Source organism: Exserohilum turcica (genome assembly GCF_000359705.1).
Source record: "Exserohilum turcica Et28A unplaced genomic scaffold SETTUscaffold_12, whole genome shotgun sequence".
In the NCBI taxonomy this organism is placed as follows: domain Eukaryota; kingdom Fungi; phylum Ascomycota; class Dothideomycetes; order Pleosporales; family Pleosporaceae; genus Exserohilum; species Exserohilum turcicum.
In genome coordinates, this window is record NW_007359937.1 from 903,092 (window position 1) to 925,660 (window position 22,569).

General features: G+C 54.8%; 7 protein-coding genes across 7 annotated transcripts; 4 read left to right on the forward strand and 3 right to left on the reverse strand.

The window, feature by feature from the left end:
- Nucleotides 1-158: 158 nt before the first annotated feature.
- Nucleotides 159-3,246, forward strand: SETTUDRAFT_127060 (uncharacterized protein; the record flags this gene model as incomplete). Its single annotated transcript, XM_008024467.1, has 2 exons — nt 159-346; nt 528-3,246. The coding sequence occupies 2 exons, from the start codon at nt 159-161 to the stop codon at nt 2,989-2,991; spliced, it is 2,652 nt and encodes an 883-aa protein (XP_008022658.1). The 3' UTR covers nt 2,992-3,246.
- Nucleotides 3,247-3,466: 220 nt separating this feature from the next.
- SETTUDRAFT_146813 (uncharacterized protein) lies at nt 3,467-6,744 on the forward strand. Its single transcript, XM_008024468.1, has 4 exons — nt 3,467-3,590; nt 3,657-6,136; nt 6,187-6,308; nt 6,372-6,744. The coding sequence occupies exons 1-4, from the start codon at nt 3,504-3,506 to the stop codon at nt 6,704-6,706; spliced, it is 3,024 nt and encodes a 1,007-aa protein (XP_008022659.1). The 5' UTR covers nt 3,467-3,503; the 3' UTR covers nt 6,707-6,744.
- Nucleotides 6,745-6,916: 172 nt separating this feature from the next.
- SETTUDRAFT_37366 (uncharacterized protein) lies at nt 6,917-8,633 on the reverse strand (the record flags this gene model as incomplete). The annotated part of the gene is made up of 2 exons (XM_008024275.1): nt 6,917-7,939; nt 7,992-8,633. 2 exons carry the CDS (start codon nt 8,631-8,633, stop codon nt 6,917-6,919), a joined length of 1,665 nt encoding a protein of 554 aa, XP_008022466.1.
- Nucleotides 8,634-14,734: 6,101 nt separating this feature from the next.
- Nucleotides 14,735-16,334, reverse strand: SETTUDRAFT_183076 (uncharacterized protein; the record flags this gene model as incomplete). Its single annotated transcript, XM_008024469.1, has 2 exons — nt 14,735-15,443; nt 15,491-16,334. The coding sequence occupies 2 exons, from the start codon at nt 16,332-16,334 to the stop codon at nt 15,016-15,018; spliced, it is 1,272 nt and encodes a 423-aa protein (XP_008022660.1). The 3' UTR covers nt 14,735-15,015.
- Nucleotides 16,335-16,532: 198 nt separating this feature from the next.
- SETTUDRAFT_104103 (uncharacterized protein) lies at nt 16,533-18,631 on the forward strand (the record flags this gene model as incomplete). The annotated part of the gene is made up of 2 exons (XM_008024470.1): nt 16,533-17,141; nt 17,243-18,631. The coding sequence occupies 2 exons, from the start codon at nt 16,533-16,535 to the stop codon at nt 18,629-18,631; spliced, it is 1,998 nt and encodes a 665-aa protein (XP_008022661.1).
- Nucleotides 18,632-18,813: 182 nt separating this feature from the next.
- On the reverse strand, nt 18,814-19,368 carry SETTUDRAFT_159297 (uncharacterized protein; the record flags this gene model as incomplete). Its single annotated transcript, XM_008024471.1, has 5 exons — nt 18,814-18,836; nt 18,890-18,931; nt 18,999-19,077; nt 19,151-19,283; nt 19,346-19,368. 5 exons carry the CDS (start codon nt 19,366-19,368, stop codon nt 18,814-18,816), a joined length of 300 nt encoding a protein of 99 aa, XP_008022662.1.
- Nucleotides 19,369-19,643: 275 nt separating this feature from the next.
- Nucleotides 19,644-21,725, forward strand: SETTUDRAFT_167527 (uncharacterized protein). The gene is made up of 4 exons (XM_008024472.1): nt 19,644-19,881; nt 19,934-20,064; nt 20,117-20,538; nt 20,593-21,725. The coding sequence occupies exons 1-4, from the start codon at nt 19,733-19,735 to the stop codon at nt 21,280-21,282; spliced, it is 1,392 nt and encodes a 463-aa protein (XP_008022663.1). The 5' UTR covers nt 19,644-19,732; the 3' UTR covers nt 21,283-21,725.
- The last annotated feature ends 844 nt before the right edge of the window (nt 21,726-22,569 follow it).

The following is a 22,569-nucleotide window of genomic DNA, read 5'->3' on the forward strand; positions in this document are numbered from 1 at the left end:
CTGGCTGCGCCGTCCCTGGAGTCTTTCGCCTCGCGCCCTGCAGTGTTGCCGCGAGGAATGCACGTCGAGGAGACCGACTAACGACGACTTCGGCCGCCCTGAGCGCGTTGCATCCTACGCCATCACTCGCGCATCGCAAGCAGCACCCCCAAGTCACAATGGCCGCCGCCAACGGCACCCTCACCCCGCCGACGCTTCCGCCTGCGCCCCAGTCGCCCTCGGCTGCAAAGCGCAAACTCGCCAGCCCCCAGGCCAATGCTCCCAATGGCGCTCCCACGTCTGCGCAGGGAGACGGCACGCGTTCTCTGCAGGCGGCATTGCAGGACATGCTCGAGGTTCTCAAGAGGTACGGCACACGCAAGAAGCGTCCCCCACCCCCCCACGTGTAGGCGGACCCGCCGCCGGTGCAGGCTGTTGTTGCACGAGTGCGCGTGTTTGCCATCATCCATACGTCCACGTCGCATCCAGGCGCATCACGCCGGCGTGCCATGCGGCCTTCTTGTCCACCCGCTGACTCTGCTCACTAGCTATGACACGCAACCCTCGCTCCTCTCGCATCCCATAACCTCGTCGATAGCCCGCTCTGCCTCCGGAGAAGCCGACTCGAAGCGCACCAAACTGACCCCACCGAATGGCCCTGCTACCATCACCACCCTGATCCAAGATGGCTCGTACGATTCTCTGCAGGCACTCGAAAGGGATGTCGAGAGCGCCACCACGGACATCCTAGCCTCCACGGGCGCCAACGACTCGTCGGCTGCGACCACGTCTCCCCAAGACACTGCGCTCCAGGGCAAGCTCCTTGCCTTTCAGACAATTCTCAGGAATCTCATCGGCCGAGAGGAGGCACGCAAGGCGCACCACCAAGCAAAGGGCTCGAGCGAAGAGCCTTCTGCTCACGTCGAGAGAGAGGAGAGCGCTCCAGTGGCCATCAAGCAGGAAGACACCGAGGCTGAGGGACCCCAGAGCAGGACCGTCCTTACGTTATACGGAAGCGCGCCGCCCAAGCAGCTCTTTTCGAGTCTGCAGCAACCCCAAAAGATCGCGCCCACGATCCCAATTTCTGCCCTCGACACTGCCGTCAAGGTGATACTTCCTCTCCGCGAGGCGAGCCTCCCCAATCTCATCAGCACGACAGAGGTATATCCTCTTCCCGATCCAGACAGCAAGAAAAAACCTGCCACTATTGGAGACGTTTTTCGCGCGCCCCCGCATCTCCCACAGATCAGCCCACCCAAGTCTGCCAGGCCAACAACGAGCAAAGGCAACAACACAATTACCTTTGCGCACCCAGAAGTCCCCAAGCCCCAGCGCAAGGGATCTCAATCGTATGCGCACCAAGGCTTGTCTTCTGGTTTGTGGCTAGGCTATGGCGGAGTGGACATGCCCAAAGACCAGACGTCGCCAACAGCAAAACAAAAGAGCAGGCAGCGCGCTCTGAGTATGGGTGAGGCGCAACAGCCGCCATCTGAAGCGATCCTGGTTGCAGTTCAACAAGCAAAAGAAGATGCTCTATTTCGCAGTGCCTACTCGAGTTTTGCGCCCACGCGGGACGATACCTCGGCCATTATCCCAGAAGAGACGAAGAATATGGTGTGGTGGCACAAGGTTGGTGAGAAGCGCTTCAACGAGATGTTTCCAATCGACCCGGCGCTACTCGACCCCGAAGAGGCCAAGGCCGTGCTTGCCAATGGAACCAGCGACGAAGACGAGCTGTTCAAAGAAGCCGTGGAGAACTTTACGCCCATTGAGGGAGATGTTCTGCCCGGGGCGGAAGAGAAAAGCCAAGAGGAAAAGGATACCGATCAAGTCCTCAAGGATATCTCCGAGCTTCTCGAGACATTGGCATCCTACCAAAGGATACGAAATCTCTCCCTCACGACCAATCCGCGCACACCTGTTGTGCAGAACGCCTCTCTGGCAAACTTGGCTGGCAGTCCATCAACGCCGTCGTCTGAGGAGTTTGACGTGTACCAAATCCTCAAGTCGCAGCTGACTTTGTTGATTTCACAGCTTCCCCCCTACGCTGTTGCCAAGCTAAATGGTGATCAGATGGACGAACTAAACATCAGTCGAACCATAATCTTCGACACGAAAGAGTACAAGGGAGTCTTGGAGGACGACCAACTCCTGAAGCTTTCAAAGACACCTGCAATGACTGCTGCGACGCCTGCAACATTGGCACGGACGGGTTCTGGCGCTAGCGCACATTATCCCATGGCTGGTCACCAGTACGGCCGCCCTGCACCATCCGTGCAACAACCAGGCGGCCGCCCTGTGTACTCGCAACAACCGTCTCTTCATCGGTCATCGTCACTGCATCTACAACGCTCACCCTCGGGTGCGGCACAGCCTTTCCAGCCTGGTGGCGCATCTTATGCTCCTCGGCCAGGGTACCCAGCGACACCATCTTACGGCCAACAGGCACCACGACCGAGTTATGGAACCACACCCTCTGGACAGTACTTTCCGCAGCGCTTGGCACAGCCAGGTGGCTACGGTGGTGCCCCTGCCTCGCAGTACTACGGTGCGACGCCTCAAGCGCAAGGGCAAGCCCGATATGCTACACAGCCGAACCAGAGCACCTACTATCCGCGCTCGCAGAACGTGGCGCCTCTCTACAATGGCGGCCAAGCGCCCCAGGCACGCACTGTATCCCCTATGAAGGGCGCGCCTCCGCCTACACCGTCTACTTACGGCACACGGCCAGGGTATAGCACGCCGGTATCGGGAGGTCAGATGCGTAGTACGTACTATGGACCACCTCAGTACGGCACTCCACAGGCTCCTGCGGCTGCAGCACCCTTCAACGGCATGCCTAATAATACTCAGCAGATGATGATGGAGCGGCAGCAGGCACAGGTGGCGGCTCAGTCGCAGGCTCGGCTCGCGGCACAAAATAGCTTCAGTAGTAGTAGGCAAGGCTCGGGAACGCCGCAACCGCCCAACGGGTCAATGTTCGGCGCCAACGGAGCCTCCATGTCCAACTAGAGTGCTTTATTTGCAAGGTGTTTTGGATACCATAGATGATGGATTGGGCGTTCCCAAGCTCGGGCAATGAGTGTGATAGTGCAGGGTCTTTTTTCTTATTCCTGCTGGGCATGTTTCTTGGCAGCCAGCGCTGTGTCCTTGGTTGTTGTTCATTTGGACCACGCGTGTTTTCTAATTAGTCTTTGGTAGATGCCGGGCACGCAGAAACTGCGATGGTGCTGGACATACATAGCAAACAACGCATAATGTGTTCCCACGGGCCTCTGGTGGTTGTTCTTGTGTTTGGCTGACCCGTGCATGCAGCATGCAGAGGACGGCAAAGTGTGGCTGCGCGTCACGCCTTGGCAGCCACCCAATGTGGCTGGTGGACCCTGCAGGTCCGCTTAGAGTTGCCGAGATGACGTCGCGCAACGCGTTCTTACCGGCGGAACAGCGCAAGGGCAGACAAGCACAGCCCGACACTGCTGCCCATGGAGTCTCGCAGCTCAAGGCCATGAGACATACACGCCACCATGGCTCATCTCTTGCGCGGAAAGCAGGCTGGAATCAACAACGACCTCTCCCAGGGCCTCAGCCCGGATCTCTTTGTGCTGGATCTCGTATGCCCGCCCTGCCGCCCGCCCCCGCTCCTCGCCAACAGCCCGCCCAGCTAACCACACGTGCAGATCCGCAACTACGGCATAAACTCCAAGATCACCCAGCTCGCATACGACCCCGTCCAGTCACTCATTGCCATCGGAACGAGTGAGAGCAAATATGGCCCTGGCCAAATCTACGTATTTGGGCAGAAAAGAGTCGAAGTCGTGCTGCCCCTGCCCAACCGCACCGCCTCGGTCAAGATCCTGCAATTCTGCGCCGAAAAGCTCTTGTGCGTAGACTCGAAGAACGATCTGTCCGTCTTCTCGCTCGAGACCAAGAAACTGGTGAATGCGCATTCGCCTCCTGCAAAGATCACGGCGCTGCACAGCGACTCCGCCATCGACTATGCGCTTCTAGGAACGCAACATGGCGAGGTCTATGCATATGATCTCGACAGGGAGACACTTACACCCTTCAAGATACCCAATTTTTGGAGGGAGCAGTTTCCGCGATCTCGACTGACGTCCGTCATTACGCTGTCGCTGCATCCTCGAGACATCGGCAAACTACTAATCGGGTATAACTCCGGCGCAGTCATCTACTCATTCAAGCAAAACAAGCCTGTTCACTTTTTCAACTACAAACTCCCCAAAGGAGCCCCAGGTGGCGACTCGGATCCTAGCTCCGTCTTCAAGGAACGTGAACCGCCGCTCACGCAGGCCGTGTGGCATCCGACAGGAACCTTTGTTCTGACGGGACACGAGGATAGCAGTATCGTCATTTGGGACACCAAGGACGGGCGCATTGTACAGGCAAGGACGCTCACAGATACCAACGTGGACAAACCAGGCCCAGGAAGCTTTAGTCCTGGTGCGGTAGAGGGGGCTTTCGCGCTCAAGTCGCCGATTTTCAAGATCGCATGGTGTGCGAATCAGGATCCTGACGACACCGCCATCCTTATTGCGGGAGGACAACCGTCGAATATTTCAGCGAAGAGTCTGACTTTGTTCGAGTTAGGCCGAACGCCTGTATATGCTACGGCGTCGTGGCAGATACTCTCGGAACACTTTGAGAATCCCAAAAGGCAACGGATGTTGCCATGTCCGCCTGGTACAGAAGTCGTGGATTTGGTACTCATTCCGAGATCATCCCAACATTTTGCTGGCTGCCACGACCCTATTGCAATCATCGCTTTGCTCGCTTCTGGGGAGCTCATCACCTTGACCTTCCCAAGCGGCATGCCAATCACTCCTACGAACCAACTACATCTCTCCATGACGCTTGTCCATCCGTACATCAACTACGTAAATATGGCCCCGGTAGAGCGTACCCGATGGCTAGGCATGACGGAAAAGCGACAACACGGCCCTCTATTGCTCGTTGGTGGCGCCGAAGCAGTACATCCCCTGAAGCGATTTGAGAACCGAAATATCGTCCAGACAGCTCATGCAGACGGCACAATACGATTGTGGGATGCGGGACATGCTGACGAGATTGAAAATCATGCCCTGCTCCAGGTCGATGTTGCTCGTGCAGTCGGTCGGCCAGAGAACGTCCATGTCACAAAGACTTCGTTCGCAGGTGCTGCCTCTGAACTGTCTGTGGGACTACAGACCGGTGAAGTAGTAGTGTTCAGATGGAACACGAACAAGCACGCAGGACAGGAGTTTCCGCCCGGCAACAACAAACCTCAGGCGCTCACCAACATTATCGAAAGAAGCGAGGCGACTGTCAAAGAAGGCCTGTTGCCTTTCACATTGCTTGACGAGGGCAACGGAGCTGTCACTGCCTTGAAGCATTCAGATGTAGGCTTTGTCGCTGCTGGCTTCGAAGGGGGGAGTCTGACCATCATCGACCTCCGAGGGCCAGCCATTATCTTCCAGGCGTCTGTTAAAGATTTCATCAAGTCCGACAAGCGCTCCAGCTTCAGGCGCAGCTCGGCTCAGGCAACCCCGAAGGCGGAGTGGCCCACCTGTATTGAATTTAGCGTTATGACGCTTGAGGATGAAGACTACTCAAGTATTCTGGTGCATGTTGGCACCAACCTTGGACACCTTGCAACGTTCAAGCTGCTACCAGAAGCAGATGGACGATACTCGGCAAAGTTTGCGGGTGTATGCGCGCTGAACGATAAGATTCTAAATATATGCCCTATACATGCTGAAACAGGCCGCCCAGCATATGCCTCGCAATCCGTTGTCGGTGGTCTTAGGACAGGCTTGAAGGTCAACGGTGTGCTTTTGGCAGTCACTTCATCTGAAGCGAGATTGTTCCGTCCTGCCACGAACAAGGGCGCACACAAAACTTTTGATCAGTTTCTGTGTGATTCCGCGATGGTGGTGAGATATGAGGAAAAGGGGTATGCACTACTTGGTCTATATGGCGATGGGTGCGCGAGAGCCTACTCGATACCGGCCTTGAAGGAGATTGTCTCTGTCAACGTCAGTGACTACTTGGACGTCCGACGCTTCTCAGAAGCGATCATCACCGCCACAGGAGACATCTTTGGATGGAAAGGCCCAGCAGAATTGACTTTGATCAACATATTCGGAACTGGATTCCAATAGTAAGTTACTATATATTGATAATCAACAGTGGTGTGCTAATGCGTTTTAGCGATCGAGCAAAAGATGTCCTGTTTAACCCAGACTTGGTCATCCCGCCACGGCCAACCATCAGCAATATACAATGGATTTCCGGTACCCAATATGTCACACCAGCCGACATGGATCTGCTCAGTAAGTCTTGTGATTGTCTCTATGGGTGGGTGGTTTCAACGTGCTAATGCAGGGTTTTCACAGTTGGCGGACCCGACCGGCCACTCTCCAATCGCCAAATTGCCCAACAACGCGCAGAGGCTGAGCAAGAACGCCGCCGTGAGGCCTCGTCATCTATATCACCTGCTGCGCAATACCAATCCTATCCTACACAGGCAAACACGCCTAATCAAGAAGGCTGGGGCGCATGGGCTACACGGCAGCTGAACGAGCGTACTGAGAAGCTCAACATTGTGGGTGACAGTATGGACAATCTTTCCCATAACAGCGCTGGCTGGGCCAACGACGTCAACAAGTTTGTGGGCAAACAAAAAAGGGGCTTTGTCATGGGTGCTGTCAAGAGCAAATTTGGGCTTTAGGTCAAGATTCGGAGTATTGACTATTCCTTTCACTAGCGGTCAGACACAGGATATCATGTTCTTTTTTTACCAGCCTCGATACTTTTCTGTGTTCTCTGTGACCATCCCTTCCCTTTCACCACTCAGAAAGGGGATGTTTGAAGCCCGAGAAAAGACGTAAACGCCATCACCATTACCCATGTCCTGTATGCATATCACCTACCCACCTACCTACACCAGCCCCCCACCCACCCTCTTCTGCTCCTCCTCCTCAAGCGCCTCCCTCAACCTCTTCAAGTGCCCTCCAAACTCTCCAAAACTACTCAAATCCATCGACTGCGTACACAGCGTCAGCTTCTTCGCTATCGACCTGAGCCGGTCAAATTTCAGCTTCACACTCGTATACGTCTTGCGTATGTTATTCATTTTCCGCTCTTCCTCGGTCGAAGTCGACACGCCTGACGACGAGGTTGATGGCGCGGGCGAAAGCGTCGCCCGGTGACTTGGTGGCGGTGAGTGTCGCGGCGTCAGGCGCTGTTGCGCCGCGGCGTCTCGAAGCCGCGAGTTTTCTTGTCGCAATTTGCTGTTTTCACTACGCAGCTGCTGCAGCTGTGGCTGTGGCTGTGATGAATCTTGCTTTGACGACGAACCCACGGCTTTAACTGCGGCCGCTGCCGCCGCCTCCTCTCGAAGCTTTAGAATGACTTTTTCCTTTTCGCTGTTTTCTGCGAGCACAGCTGCGAGCTGCGACTGCGAGGCTTCGAACGAGCGCTGCAGCGCTGAGTGCCGCGTTTCCGCTTCCGTCTCGGCTTGCTTGCGGTGGGCGTCCCAGGTGCGCTTTTCTGTTTCATGCAGCTGGATGAGAGCATTGAGTTGGGCTTTTGCGGCTGAGAGCGAGTCGCGGAGGTGTTGGAGGTCTTGTGCGTGGTTGGTCTGGGGAGAGCTGGCGTGGAAATTGTTGTCTGGTTCACTGTTGTTGTCGAGATCGGGTTGTTTGACTTTGCACTTGTTGTTGTCGTTACTGGTACTGTTGTCATCCTTGTCTTCGTTGTCGTTTTCGTTGTCGCCTTCTTTTCCGTCTTCGTTGCCGTTGTCGTTTTCAGTATCAGTGCTGCTATTCTCGCCGTCTTCGTTGTCTTCGTTGTCCTTATCCTCGCCCTCATCAGACGTCACAACGACATCCCGCTGCTCTGCCCAATCCGCTGTAGACACACTACTAGACCTCTCACCCACCCTCGCCGTGCCATCAGAACTCTTCGTCAGATCAGCCCTGATTCCGCATGCGCGCGCTCGGTGTAATGCTCACCTGCGAGGCGGTACCATGTGCAGACGCAGCAGCACACTTGTCGTTTGAATCACCAGTTGAAGAACTTTCTTCTTCGCTCTCACTTGGTGCCGCCGACTCTTCTTTTTCTCCTTCTTCTCCTTCTTCTGCCACTGGAGCTGTCATTTTCCGCTTCTTTCTCTCATCCACATCATCCGCTGACATAGCTCTTTTGCGCGGGCCCGACTCACTTGCACAAGCGTCTTCTTTTTCCGCCGCCATTTGCCCGTTCAACCCTTCCACTAGCAACTGTCGTGAGCTTTGGTGCGGCACTGCAAAACTCCGCGTCACGGGTGTGGATTCTTTTTTCCCTCCACCAGCAGCACCACCACCACCAAACGCTGCTCCGTCCGATGCAAGTCGCGAGCTAGAACTCCTTTGGTACGCTCGCTGGCGATCAAACAGCAGCGTGGCGAAGAGATCGGATTCGGAAACCCGCTGAGAGAGAGGGGGCGTTGATTCGCGCTTTAACGACGACGACGACGAGGGTGGTTTCGAGAGATAAGAAGAAGAAGAAGAAGAAGCTACAGGAGCGCACTGCTCGTGGGCATCGCTCGGGAAAGAAGACGACGAAGGTTTAGAAGCAACCTGATGCTTGTAAGTGAGATTCCGCCTGGAAACCATAGCTTCAGCCCGCAATAGTAAACCCTTCTAACTATCTCTTCTCTCTTTCTTCTTATCTTGCACGTATCGTCGCAACACGGCAGATACAGTGTGTGCGGGTGAAAATCTGGATAGTGGTGTGGTGGTGGGAGGGGGGGGGCAGGAAAGGGCGTACTTGAATGAGAAGAGAGTGATGCGCTGCGGACGAGCTGAGCGGTGAGTCGACCGCGCCTTTTCTGCGTTGCTGCGATGCGCGGGAAAAGATGGATCGGATGACTATGGGGCTGGGCTCACGTGCTGTGCAATAGCGGGCTTGCGGGGGGGGGCTGGTAGGACGGAGAATGGTGGGTTAGAGGATAAGAGTATGTGAGTGATGAAGCGCAATGCTTGAACTATCTGAGTATAGCTTGTAAGCGATATTCGAGTATACATACACAGGGCAAACCTTGATCAAAGATGCCTTCGAGATGTCGTACACCCAATGCAGAGCGCTTTCTAAACAAGGAAGCATAGCACATGATCTAGAGGCCTATTCACCATCATTGTCTAACCACTGTTCCCTCACATCATGCTACATCCTCGTTAGACACAACGCCATCACACCAAGCATGAAGAATCATCTCAGACTTCAGACCGGGTATCAAAATCACAAACCAAAGATAGCATATTCCATTCAAATGACTAGACAGCTTTGATCCCCCAACACATACACACACAGACATAAGATAAAACCCCAAGTAAAAACCCTCAACAAGGCAACTTTGCACTAGTACCCTTTTGCGCCCTAATTTGGCAGCCAAAAAAGCTATGTGTGTTCGTTATACATAAGGTCATGAGAAAAAATTAGAAAAAAAAGAGACAAATCGGAGGGAAAAAAAAGTGGCAACTAGAGTCTAGATGTGATGTAAAAGTGAGAAGAAGAAAAGAAAAAAGGGGGGTAATAAGAATGTACAACAGAAAAGCCCAACCTGTTGAAACGTACTAATACATTTCTTCTTCCCTCTCTTTGCCATTAGTGTGCCGAGTGCCTCCAAGCACACTGGCACGTCCGCTTCCTCCCGCACGGTTTCCACTCGTCGATGCACTTCGTTGTATGTCGACATCGTCGTCCCTTCGATCTCTCTCTTTCTCAAGAGCTGCTCTCAAATCGGCGTTCTCTTCAACTTTCTGCTCCAATCGCTTCCTGGCACCATTGCGGTCGAGCAGTCGCGCCTCTCGCTCGGCCTTCAGCCTTCGCTCCAGTTCCTTGAGGCGATGTATCCACTTCTGCTCACTGGTCTGAAGAGGTCCAGCAGCAGGATAGGGATGACCAGGACCCGAGGAAGAGACGTGCTCGACAACGGAAGCAGACTGTGCACGCAAAAGTGTTTGTGCCATGCTGGCGCGTTTGGAGGAGCTGGGCGATCCAGCCCTCGACGGAGAACGACTGAGAATCACGTCGTTCCCTGATTGCGTCGTTGTAGTGATAGCGCGAAGGGTCTGGACTTCGGCTCGCAAAGTCTTGTTCTCTGTCCGGAGTTTGTTCATCTCTGCTGTGTTCAGATCAACAATACCACCACGTACGGTGCTGGGTCTTCCAATCGACTGTCGTTGGGCCATGACAAGCTTTTCAAGCTGATCAAGCCTCTTGACGCGAGTGTCGAGAGTATGTTCAAGCGTCTGGTAGTCGCGAATGAGATCCTTCTCAATGTTGCGGATTCGTTGCTTGAAGCCACCAATAATTCCCTCGACGGTTCTCACCGCGAAGATGATGTTCTTGTTGAAGCCATTGACATTCTTCGAAATGAGCTCCATTGAAGTAAGCTCTCCGTTGACAAGGGCGTTGTTACGGGACCACTCGGTACCACAGAGCGTGGACAGGCGGTTCCATAGAGCATACAAAAGATTGTTGCGTTCAAGCAGCTGCTCCTTGTACTGCTTCTCCAGATTGTGAAGCCTATGACGGTCCTGGCTACGAAGATGCTCCATTTCGACAATTTTGGCTTCGTGCTGCTGAACCGCTCGAACAGTAGACTGGTGAGCGCGTTTTGCGTTCTCAAAGGCTGCTACATCTTGTCGACGCGCTTGGCGCTCGCGCTCAAGAAGCTCGGCCAAGCGACGGCTTTCCATGCCAGTGTTTTCCAAGAGCGTATCGCGGTTGCGCAGGAGTCGGTCCTTCTCTGCAAGGTCTGTCTTGACGACATCGAGTTCTTGCGTAGTAGACTGGAGATCTCGCTGGAGCTTCCCAATGTCCTACACAATCTGTAAGTAGGTGAAACGCTGAATGTAGGGATATGAATCTGTACCTTGAAGAGGCTTGCCCTTGTACCGTTAAGGTTGCCAAGGGCCTCCCGAAGAGTATGCTCAAACTCGTCATGCCGTTGCTTCCAAGTCGAAGCCTCGACTTCCGTAGTGGAGAGGGTCTTTCGGAGCTTCCTGCAATCCTCTTTGAGCTTCGTTAGTTGGGTGTTGAGATCCGTAATGATCTTTTCCACCTCTTGTTTCTCCTGAGATTCCAAAGCATCACGCTGTTGCCTTTCTTCGATCATACGCTGCTCCAGGTCTCGAGAACGCTCTCTAGCCTCCTGCAGTGAGACTTGAGTGTGGTTCAGGGCAGATTCGAGCTCGCCAATCTTGATTTTGTCACTCTCTTGTTCTTCTCGTAGGAAGTCGATTTCACCCTGGCAAGACTCGAGTTGAATGTCTAGTCGCTCATTCTTGGCCCTCTCCTCGCCAATTACCTTGTCTTGCCTATTCAACTCTTCATTGGCGTCGCTGAGCTCAGATTCAAGGTTCTGGATCTTGCGCAGATTGGCGTCTCTGTCGTCCTCGAGTTGCAAAAGGCTTTCGCTGACGTTCTTCATTTCTTGCTGCAAAGCGTGGAAATCTTCCGTGGTGTTCTCCAAGTCATTGCAGAGGCGATCGCGCTCGTTTTGCTTCTGCTCGAGTTCGATTTCCAGTCGCTGCACCGTGTCGAGCGCTTCCTGTCGCAACTCTTCACATTCTTGCTCCTTGTCTTGCAGCAACTCCAGCGCTTCATCACGTTCGTTGGCCAGGGCCTGGAGATCTTCCGTCTGCGCCTCAATCTCTCGTTCCAACTCTCTTACTTTGTTCTCAGAGGTCTCGAGCATGTCAAGATGGCCATTCAGCTGATCGTCGAGCTCTTTGTATGAAAGCTTCAAATGCGACAGTTCATCGCGCAGCGCCGCATTTTTGGTTTCAAGATCCTCTTGGTCAGGATCTTGCGTGCCGCGCGTGCCGCCGCTTGCTCGTGAGACAGATCGCATGTGATTGCGAGAAATGGAGCGCTCCAGGATGCTATCACCAGTAGTCGACCCAGTGTCTCCCCTCCTGATTGTGAGCTTCAACCCTTCATTTTCTTCTCTCAGCCGAAGATTCTCCCGATTTCTCGAGGTAAGCATGGACGCTTGTGCGTGCAAGTCTCGTTGCAACTTTTCATTGTCGCTCTGCAGTTGCTCCACAAGCGTGCCACTTGTACCGCCAGTCGACATTGATACAACATGGTCATTACCATCAGAATCTGCATTTGAGCGTGCAGTAAAGGGTTGCTGGGTGCGCCGCGAATTGTTGAAAGTTTTGTTCATGTGGGTCGGCATGGAATGTTGTTGCATTTGCTGGATCTGCTCCTTTAGACGCTGAATCTCTTCGCGAAGCTGGTCTGCTTCTGCCTCTGCTTGTTGACAGCGCGTTTCGACTTGCTCGCGCCTGGCCCGCTCATCCTCAAAGTCTTCCTTCCACATGTTGATGGCTTCGTCAAAACCGGTCGAATCTCCGCCCGGCCCCTTTTCCCGCATTACCTTGATGTAGTCCGCCATGCGTCGATTGTCGGCCTCCTTTTGAAGCGCCTCCTGTTGCCATTGATCGACAGTAATCTCCGTAGACTCCAGACGCTCCCGGAGAAACTCAATCTCCTCCTCGAGCTCTGCTTGTCTCGAAGAAGGCTCGCTTTTGTCATCGTCGGAGCCGCTGGTGACATCCTTGGCGTTAGCAGATCCTTCTTCCTGGGCCTTAAGCCTACGCTCTAGATCCCTGATCTTCTTGCGCATCGACTGGCCCTCCTTCTTCTCGGTGGCTAGATCGGTTTGCAGCTGAACATTCTTTGAAATCATCTCTTTAACGCCCTCATCCGACCGGTTCTGAAGCGCTTGGTCGAGGAAATGAATCTTCAGCTTGAGATCAAAATTCTCCTTGCTTAGCTTGTCAATCTTGCTGTTTTGCTCCTTGAGCGTCAGATTGTGCTTGCTCCGCGTGAAGGGGGTGGCCATGTGCCGTCTGTCAGGGGATCGCGAGTGCTTAGCTCGGAAGTCGCGGGCAATAGAGTCAGGGACCTGGATATCCTGGACATGTCTAGCAATGACGGTATCCGTAGGTGCAGCGGGTTGAACGCTGGGAGCACGCGGCGTCTCGGGTGGTGTTGCGCTGCCTGGCGCCTCCTCGTCTAAACGACCCAGGCTATTGTCTGGTTGAAGAAAAGCTGATAGCGAATTGTTGCTGATGCTCCGACCCTTGTCCCAAGGATTAGTGTCACTGTATCCGGACATGGAGGATGCGATGCTACCCAAACTCGGCAGTCGGGATAGGCCAATGCTCGATTTCTGTGGTCCGCTCGAACGCGGGATTGCACCCCCAGTCTGGAGGGCAAAGTCGGCACCTAGGCTTTCTGTACTGACGCCGTCTCCAGATGCGTCCGAGCGATTGGTAAAGGACGACACGGACGACCGCTGGCTCGAATTGCGGTGTTGCAGGTAGTTTGGTCGTGTACTTACCTTTTGGGCGGTTGCGGGAGCAGACGGCGGAGGCATGGCTGAGCTGTCCATGCTCGAGTCGTTTGTGCTTGTGAGCGAGGAGCCGTCTTCGGCTTGGGTGAAATCAGGGGCCTTGACCGTGGAAGCGCTAGAGGTGGGCCGCCGCATATCCCCCTCTTTCTCCTGTGCACCTGCGCCGGTGTCCTCGTCACCGGAGCCAACATCGTCGTCTTGTTCGTGCTGTGCAGCCTGCTCGGCAGAAGTGCGCGACATGCTCCGTTGCGCTGCTTGTGCGGAGGGCGAGGAAGGGGCAACATCCGAGGTGGACATGTCGGCGTCCATGGAGTCGTCGTGGCCAAAATCCAGGGGGCGAACGGCAGGCGTCTTGTAGGCGCCGGCAGGTGTAGGGGCATCTGAGAAGGATGGGGAGTCGGCCTGAAAGGAGATTTCGGGCTGCGACTTGGTCGGCGTGTGCCCACTGCGCACCTCAAGCTTCTTAGGCTTCTTTTTGGGCTTGGTCATTTCCTCGAGGCTCTCCATGACTCTGCGCATGGCTGACTCGGAGTAGGCAGGACGAGACGACTGCTGCGAATTGCCTGGCGAGCCACCGAACAGATAGGTATCGTCGGCCCCGGGCAGCCCCTGTGGCGCCTCGGCGTGTATGGGCGCCTCTGGGATGAAGCTGGACTCTATATCCATCAATTGGCGCTTCATCTCGCCATCGTCAAAGACGCTTTCGCCGTGGGGCGCGTCGTCGTCGGGGGCGGCCTCGAGGAGGATGCTGTCGTCGTGCTCGATTGAGATGGTGGGCAGGTCCGAGTAGGGCGGTTCCAAGGCCTGGCCGTGGTCGGCGTGGGATCGGCGGTGCGCCATGTGCCTCTTGTCGGCGGGTGTGTGTGTGGGCGTCGAGGAGGGCGAGGCGGTTTCGTGTGTTTGCGAGGGCTCAGCACCATGCGAGGAGCGAGCGTCGGTGGAGGAGGCCATGGCGGCGGGAGCGCTCGCAGCAGCGGCGGGGGCAGGAGCAGCGGCAGTGGCAGGCGGGGTAGTCGCGGGGAGGATGGGAGCCACGAGGCCTGCTCATGAGCATGGTGCAGCGGCCGGGGCTGCGAGAAAGGCAAAAAGTTCGCAGAATGCGGTGATGGCCTGGCCTTGTCAGTGACAACAGAGCGCGCGTTGTTTAGCCCCAGGCGCTAGTGTCAATTCGTCTCCCCGAGCTCCCAAGCGCCTGGATACCGCCCTGCCACTGCAAGCCACCCGCGCCCAACACCCTCCGTGGCCAGCTGCTGTATCCCCATCTCGCCCCTATCCGTCTGCTCGTTGCCGAGGCTCCGTGTGCATCGCGTAGCAAAAAGAAAATCAGGCTGGGATGCTACGCGGCTGCACGTGCTTGTCATTGTGCCGCCCTGGCCTACGTAGCTAAGGTAATGTGCGTGCCCTCCGTCTCGCCCTCGCCGCCTGACTTCAATGTCAACGGCACATTGCCATCCCCAACATCCCTGGCCACCTTCGCTCATGCACCACGTGTATGCCGACTGGCTTGCAAAGCGACGCTCCCTGCCCTCGGTCCACCCTAGTCGCTGCCTCGCTCTGTGCCATGACGGGCGATTGGAGCTCTCCGCGCAAATCCTTCAAACCAGATCCCCTCTCAAGCAAAGGCTTCATGAAGCCTCTTTGGCGCGCTTCTTCTCCTTCTTGGCCTTCTTGTCCGCCTTCCTCTTGGCGTCTTCCATATCCTGGTGCTTCTTGCTTTTCTTCGATGGCGCTTCACTTGTCTCCCCGCCGTTTACATCGGCATGCTTCCTTTTCTGTTTCTTGGACTGTTTGGTAGCCTCCAGCGCGGCTGTTTCCCGAGCCGGCTCAGCCGAGCCGTCTGAGTCGCCGAGAACCCCTCCGTCCGTGCTTGTAAACCCTATGGGGAGGAATCGCATCTTCAGGCCCGTGACTTGGGGTCGTGGTGCTCGAATAGTAGATCGCGTTATCGAGGCTGCTGCTTCTGAGCCTGTGTTTTGGTCGGCTTGTTGAGAGCTGAGCTTGGGTATTCGCACAACAGATTGTAACCGCAGTGTCTTTGCTATCCGGGCAGATACTAAAACAGTCAGCACACTCTTTGTTGGCAAGATACGAAACACAAACCTGGCTTCATTCCGTCCTTTTTAGGAACAAACACTGCCCGTGCGCCATCCTCGCTCTTCTCCGACTGAGAGAAAGCATAGTCGGTACCCTTGTGGCTCAGGACCACCTCTCCTTTTGTGACCTTGTCCATTGCAAAGTGCTTCAGGTCCTTCAACGAGACACCTGCGGGGGCAGTAATGTGCCATACCTGCTTCCCCTCTAGGTTTGCGAACAAGTCCGTACTTCTTGAAATGGTCTTGTCGTTTAGTGGTACAGGGTTGAACCCTTTGGGGGGGACGTAAGCCTGTGTCGGTTGGAAATCAACCACGTGCGACGCTGGTGGTGGTGCTTGTGCCTGGGGTTGTGGTGGTGCCGGGTTCTGCTTCGGTTGCGCCGCATCGTCAGTATCCGACTCGTCGCTGGAGTCGTCTGAGCTGCTTGTGCTGTCGCTGTCGCTTGAAATCTCCTTGCCCGCTTCATTCCCCGGCAGCTTGGTCTGTATATCTCGGGTCGGCGCGTCATCGTCGCTCACTTCGGAGCTCGAAAGGTCTTCAACATCGCGTTCCGTCACGATTTGCTTTGGCGCCGGTTTTTTCGGGGGTGCCTTGGGTTTCGGTGTCGGTTTGGACAAAGGCGCATCGGTCTTGCTGGGCTTGGACTTGGATTTGGCAACGCCGTTGACATGAATGCCGATGGTGGTTTTGGGCTTGTCGACCTTCTTTGGTTGCGCGGTGCTCTCAGTGTGGGAATCGTCGTCGCTATCGATGAATTCTTGGCTCAATTGCGCTTTGGGTGGAGGGTTCTGCGGTTTCTGTTTCGGCTTGGAAACAGGCAGCGGCACCTTTGTCTTCTTCATTTCCTTCATGGCGTGTGTGGCGAGCTGTGCTCTTTGCGCCCAGAAAGTGACCTGCTTCAGTTGGAACTTTTTGCGCGCGGACCTCCAGCCACATTGGCGCTAGTCTACTTCGGACCGCGCGCGCGACCCAGGCAAAATCCATTCGTCTCCGTCCACCACAGGTCAGCCGCTGGGACCAGAACACCAACATCAATACTGGCCCTCAGGATGTCTGCAAAACGAAAGAGAGGGGAAGATGGCGCTGCATCTGCTCCCTCCAGTGGGAAGCCGCTTACGGCGATTGCGGCGGCTCGCCTTAGAACGGAGGCTGCAGCAAAAGTCGTGAACACACCCCAAGTCACACTTGAGCAGATTTCTGCACCACCAAGTCCGGTAGCAAAGAAACAAGAGTCCGAGTCTGAAGATTCAGACACTGATGAGGAAAATGTGCCTGTACAGCGCAACCTCAAGCTTTGCAACTGGCGTAGCGAACCCCAGAACATCCTGTCAGACACCGACACCGAGCTCACCATCAATTTGCCCAAACACACGACGATTGCGCTCGTGGGCTGTTTTGAGTTTACAGTGCTAAGAGGCGCCATTCATGTCAATGGCGCCAACATTGGTACAGTTGGTCAAGACGGCCAAAAGAACAGAGTGCATCGAGCCTATGTACCAGCCACCGGTCCTATATCCAAGATTCGTGGACTAGACGGCACAAACCACGTCCTGTTTCGGTCATGCAGAGTTCCGACACCACTTTCCAGCATCAGTCCAATGTTTGGTAATATATGGAACGCTGATTCGCAAATAGAAAAGGGGAGATCTTTTTGCATTGTAAGTGCCGCTCTCCCTAGACTACATGCATAGGATACGCCATGAGGCCAAACAGATTTTAAAAGGACTATATTCCATGTTGAATCTAATCGCACCCGCAGGTTACTCAATCAGATGCCGATGCGCTTTCCCGGCCATTGCACCCCGAACTGGCTCCAGAAGATTGGCTTCGCTCAGTGGAGGATTGTGCCAGTAGCCCGTCTATGACTGCAGTTACTGGCTCCCCGATCTCAGGAAAATCAACGTTTGCCAGGCGACTCATCAACCGCTACCTGACAGGTCTAGGAAAGACTGCTCCATCCGTGCCGGCCGTGTGCTACATGGACCTCGACCCCAGGAAGCAAGAGTATACGCCTGGAGGTCAAATCTCCCTCGTCATCGTCCGACAATTAAATCTTGGCCCAAGCTTCGCCCACCCATCAGTCGTACCCGAACCAAAAGATACGACTGCCACAAACGACATGGTTCGCACGCACCCAATCCCAGCAGACTTGGCCAACTACTCGGATTACTATGAAGCATGTGTTGAGGACCTTGTCTTGGCATATCGCACTCTCCACTCTCGGGACTCTTCTCTACCCCTGGTCGTCGATACACCTAGCTTCCTCTACTCGCAGCAGTTCGACCTACTCAACAGGCTCCTGGCAAAATTAAGACCACATAATGTAATTCACCTTGGCGATACGTGCGCCATCGATACCGAAACCGCAGCAAGACTGCACTTGCTGCAAACCACTGCGTCGCAATACCATGGCGCAGTCCATGAAATCACTGCGCAACAGCCACAGCTTCCATTGCTGAGGACGGATGCGGAACTTGGCGCCATGCAGATGCAGTCCTATTTCCACCTCAAAAGCAGCAACGCGAGCAATGGCCAAGCACGAGTGCTGGGGTGGAATTCTGAGCCGCTGTCGCACCTCGTACCCTGGGAGTTTTGTTATCAAGAGAGCGATGAGCGGATGCAAGATGTAGTCGGTTTCGCAATGTATTCGGAACTCGTTGAGCCTGCCTCTCTGGTGCACGCGCTGAATGGGTCTATTGTGCAGATTGTCCAGTCGTCGTCGTCGGCTGTGCCATCCCCTTATACATCACTTCCGCGGACAAAGAAACTTCAGATCCCCTTCTTCCCGGAATCTGCACATCTCGGTATGGTGGAGCCATTGGACCCGCGAACAACGAAGCTGGTTTGCACTGCAATGATCCGCGGCTTCAACCCAGAGAAGAAGGTCGTCGAAATTCTGGTGCCCAAGACGCACGAGTCAATGCTGTACAACCTGGCACGCGAAAAAACCATATTGATTGGGGGCTGCTGTGAGATGCCAGAATGGGCATATATGGAAGACGCATGGGCGGAAGCAAGCGCAGAGGCGAAGGATACGGGGGTATCAAAGGCGCTCGGAGATGCACCGCTCTGGGTGGAGAGAGAGGACGTCGTAGAGGGCATGGGATACCTAAACACTGTACGCAGGGTGAGGAAGTTTCAGACCTAATACACTCATCAACCTGCATCGACTCGAGTTAGAGCAATCAAGACCAAACGGAAACAATAGACGGGGCATGATGGACAATGAACGGCAGGCTTCTTTGACTGTCTTATTGCGTACTACTGTGGTGTCGCACAGTCGCTGTAAAATGCACACGTTGACTCTGCTGCCGATTTCCATGGCAACGACTACAAGATCATCTTTGGCGGAGCTGGAGAGCGTCAGGTTGTGTTGTGGTGGAAACAAGATGGATGGCAAACTCACGGTCGGTGATTGGGCACGGCAGGTTGCGCTCGTACTTTGAGCCTAGGGAACCCGTCAGTATCGTCATGTCCGCGGCCGATGCGGAAAAGTATCCGGGACGGGAACGAACCTCCAGGAGCCGTGGGCGGGCGGTAAGGATCCGGGTGCTTCCACTTTTCGAGCAGCTCCTCTGTCTCTTTGATCAAGTCCTGTGCAGGCCGTCAGCGCTTGTTTGCGTCGGTCTGTATGTATGTGTCGTCGAGAGGTCGTCGAGAGACGTACGCGCATCACTCGAGGCTCTGTGACATGCCTCTTGGCCTCAAACAGCTCGCGGATGTACAGAGCCTGTCCGCGCCAGAGGTAGCGGTGGACGCTCCAGTCGAGGGCGAGCTTGAGGGATCGCCTGTAGAGGCGTCTGCGGCCTGGTCAGTCTCTGCGCGCGTGCTGGCGGGGGGGGGCGCGGGGCGAGGGGCGTACAGGACGTGTGTTTTGGAGCTCATGGCGACGATGGCTCGCGAGCGGTGTGTGGACAGCCGGGGCGGATGGGCGCGAGGGTCGTGGTTCGTGGCCGCAATGGCTCGCTGTCGTCGCGCAGATGCGGAATGGGCGTGTTGATTAGGGTTGAGGTCGCGGGCTTGGCAGGCGTGCCTGTGACGGCGGCTGGCTTCCGGTGGTCAGAAGAGCAAAGCGGCGTGTGGGTGCCCTGCTTTGCATCTGTCTGTGCCTGCTTCAGACCAGAACTCCTACAATTGCCTCACTGCCCCCCCGCTGCTGCTGCACAAACACACACACCAAGGCGTCCATCTCGCTGCCACCCCGTCCTTGGATTCTTTTTCTTTTGCCGTCCTCGCTTCCCTGCCCACCATGTCAGGCCAGCACTGTCTCCGCCGCCTGCCCGCGGCCATGCGCTCTGTGCGAGCTTTGCGCCCCAGCCCACGAAGCACTCCCGCTGCGCGCACCTACTCGGCCGTCGCCAGGGCAAACTCGTCTGGCCTCCTCAGCCAGGCTTCAAGGTGCCGCCCGTGTCCCCCGCCTCCAGCCTGCCGCTTACTGACTCCAATACAGGCGGCCGGGCCAGCTCTCGACACAGCGCCTATGCACACTCGACCACATACGAACCTATGCCGACACTATCGTCAAGGTGCCCGACATGGCCGAGTCCATCACCGAGGGCACCCTCAAGCAATGGTCAAAGCGTGCGCTCAATGCCCACTGCCCGCCTGTGCGTGTAGCTAACGTCATGTGCAGAGGTCGGCGACCATGTTGAGCAGGACGAGGAGATTGCTACCATTGAGACGGACAAGATTGACGTGGCCGTCAATGCGCCCGAGGCCGGTATCATCAAGGAGTTCCTCGTCAACGAGGAAGACACTGTCACGGTTGGACAGGAAATTGTGAGGCTCGAGCCTGGCGCCGCGCCCGAGGGTGGAAAGAAGGAGGCCAGCGAGCAGCCCAAGGAGCCCGCCCCGGAGTCGCAGGAGACGTCGTCGCAGCCAGAAGGCCAGCAGGAGCAGTCTCAGCCCGAGGCGCCCAAGGAAGAGTCCAAGCCAGAGCCCAAGCAAGAGACACCCCAACCGCCCAAGCAGGAATCCAAGCCCCAGCCGCCCAAGAAGGAGTCCAAGCCAGAGGAGCCCAAGCCCGCAACCCCTGGCAGCCGTGAGGAGCGCCGTGTATGTCCATTCCAGTTCTTTGTTGCGCCACAGGTGTGCTGACAATTACCATAGGTCAAGATGAACCGCATGCGTCTCCGCATTGCCGAGCGCCTGAAGCAATCGCAAAACACTGCCGCGTCTCTGACTACGTTCAACGAAGTCGACATGTCGTCCATCATGGAGTTCCGTAAGCTCTACAAGGACGAAGTGCTCAAGAACAAGGGTGTCAAGCTAGGTTTCATGTCGGCCTTCTCTCGCGCCTGCATCCTCGCCGCGCGTGACGTGCCCGCTGTGAACGCTTCGATTGAGGGTCCCAATGGCGGCGACACGATTGTTTACCGTGACTACGTCGACATCTCGGTTGCTGTCGCCACGGAGAAGGGTCTCGTCACACCGGTCGTCAGGAATGCTGAGAGCATGGACATGGTCGGCATTGAGAAGGCCATCGCCGACCTCGGCAAGAAGGCGCGCGACAACAAGCTGACGATTGAGGATATGGCCGGCGGCACCTTTACCATCTCCAACGGTGGTGTCTTCGGCAGTCTGATGGGCACCCCCATCATCAACCTCCCACAAACCGCCGTGCTTGGTCTGCATGCTATCAAGGAGAAACCCGTCGCCATCAACGGAAAGGTTGAGATTAGGCCGATGATGTACCTTGCCCTCACGTACGACCACCGACTACTCGACGGAAGGGAGGCTGTTACTTTCCTGGTCAAGGTCAAGGAGTACATTGAGGACCCCAGGAAGATGCTCTTGTAGACATAAATGTGGTTTTCCGTCTCTGTTTTTTCTTCGTCTTGTACATTCTGAATGTTTCATTTTGGTGCATGACGGCATTTGGGCGGAGCAACATGTCGACGGTGGGGAGGGGAAGAGGCGGGAAGTGCGAGATGCGGTCCAAACGCACTGAATTAGACATTTTATGCATGCTTGCATTTGCTTGATTTAGTTCTGCTTGCGTTTTGGGATGGGACAGCAACCAAAAAAGAATTTAATGGTGTATGATTATTATAGCATGATGCATTGGTGGGCGTTGTTCGTTTTTTTTTCTGTTCGCGCGTCCTGTTGTTTTTTTCGGGTTTGCGACGCGTTGGGAGCCATGCTGGCTGCTGCTGCGCGTTGCCGTGCCACATGTTAGTAGCACGTGGTGGTAATGGACCATGTAACGCAAAATGTGCGCTTTGCAGATTTTGAGGTTTGACTGAATTCATATGTGTTGTACAAGAAATACAGTGTGTTTTTCATGCAACAATTCCCTTGTAAATAGTAGTGGTCGTGGTGATGGTGCTGCTCGTTGTCGCGCGCTGCCTTGACGCGTCCTTTCCTAACGCAGCACTCATGGAGGTTTGGCACCACAACAACATCAACTATACCTCCATAATAATAATAAAATATCAAGTAATACATTCCGGTACTTGAAAAATAGTCTGCGACATTTGATTTTAAGAAAATGAGTGTGGATGGGATGTGCTGAATTTTTTTTCCTGTTTGCTGTTATAACTTGACGTTGGAAAATATGTTGTTGGAAATATTGCTAAATTGCTGGACATGAGTATCAACGCCCACAGTCAGACCATGAAAACAAAGGCATGACTATTTATCCCAATGCTGAGGGACATTGCTGGCAGAATTATTTCACTCAGAAATAGTATGTAGAGATTAAATGTATGAGTAGAGTGGTAGTTATCCAAGTCATTTTTTTTGCAGCGTAACTACGGAGGTGCCTCACAAAAGTTTTGTCCTGCCAAGAATAATTTAGCCGAAATCTGGCCGCTCTCCTACACAACGCCTATCTCTCCCCTCTATATACTCATTACCACCTTGTAGCTCAATTATCTTTGGAATATGTATAAGAATACGCTCAATCCAAGCTTGGATCTTAGCTTGTGGGAGATCTCTCCAGCAATTTAGCCAGATTCTAGTTGCCTCCGTTCTTGACTGTGGAGCTCCTTTCTTTGTAGTCTCTCTCTTCATGTAGAACCAGCATGGCTCAATACAGTTACAGTCTGGAGAGTTGCCAGGCCAAAGTAGTCTCTCGACGTTGGA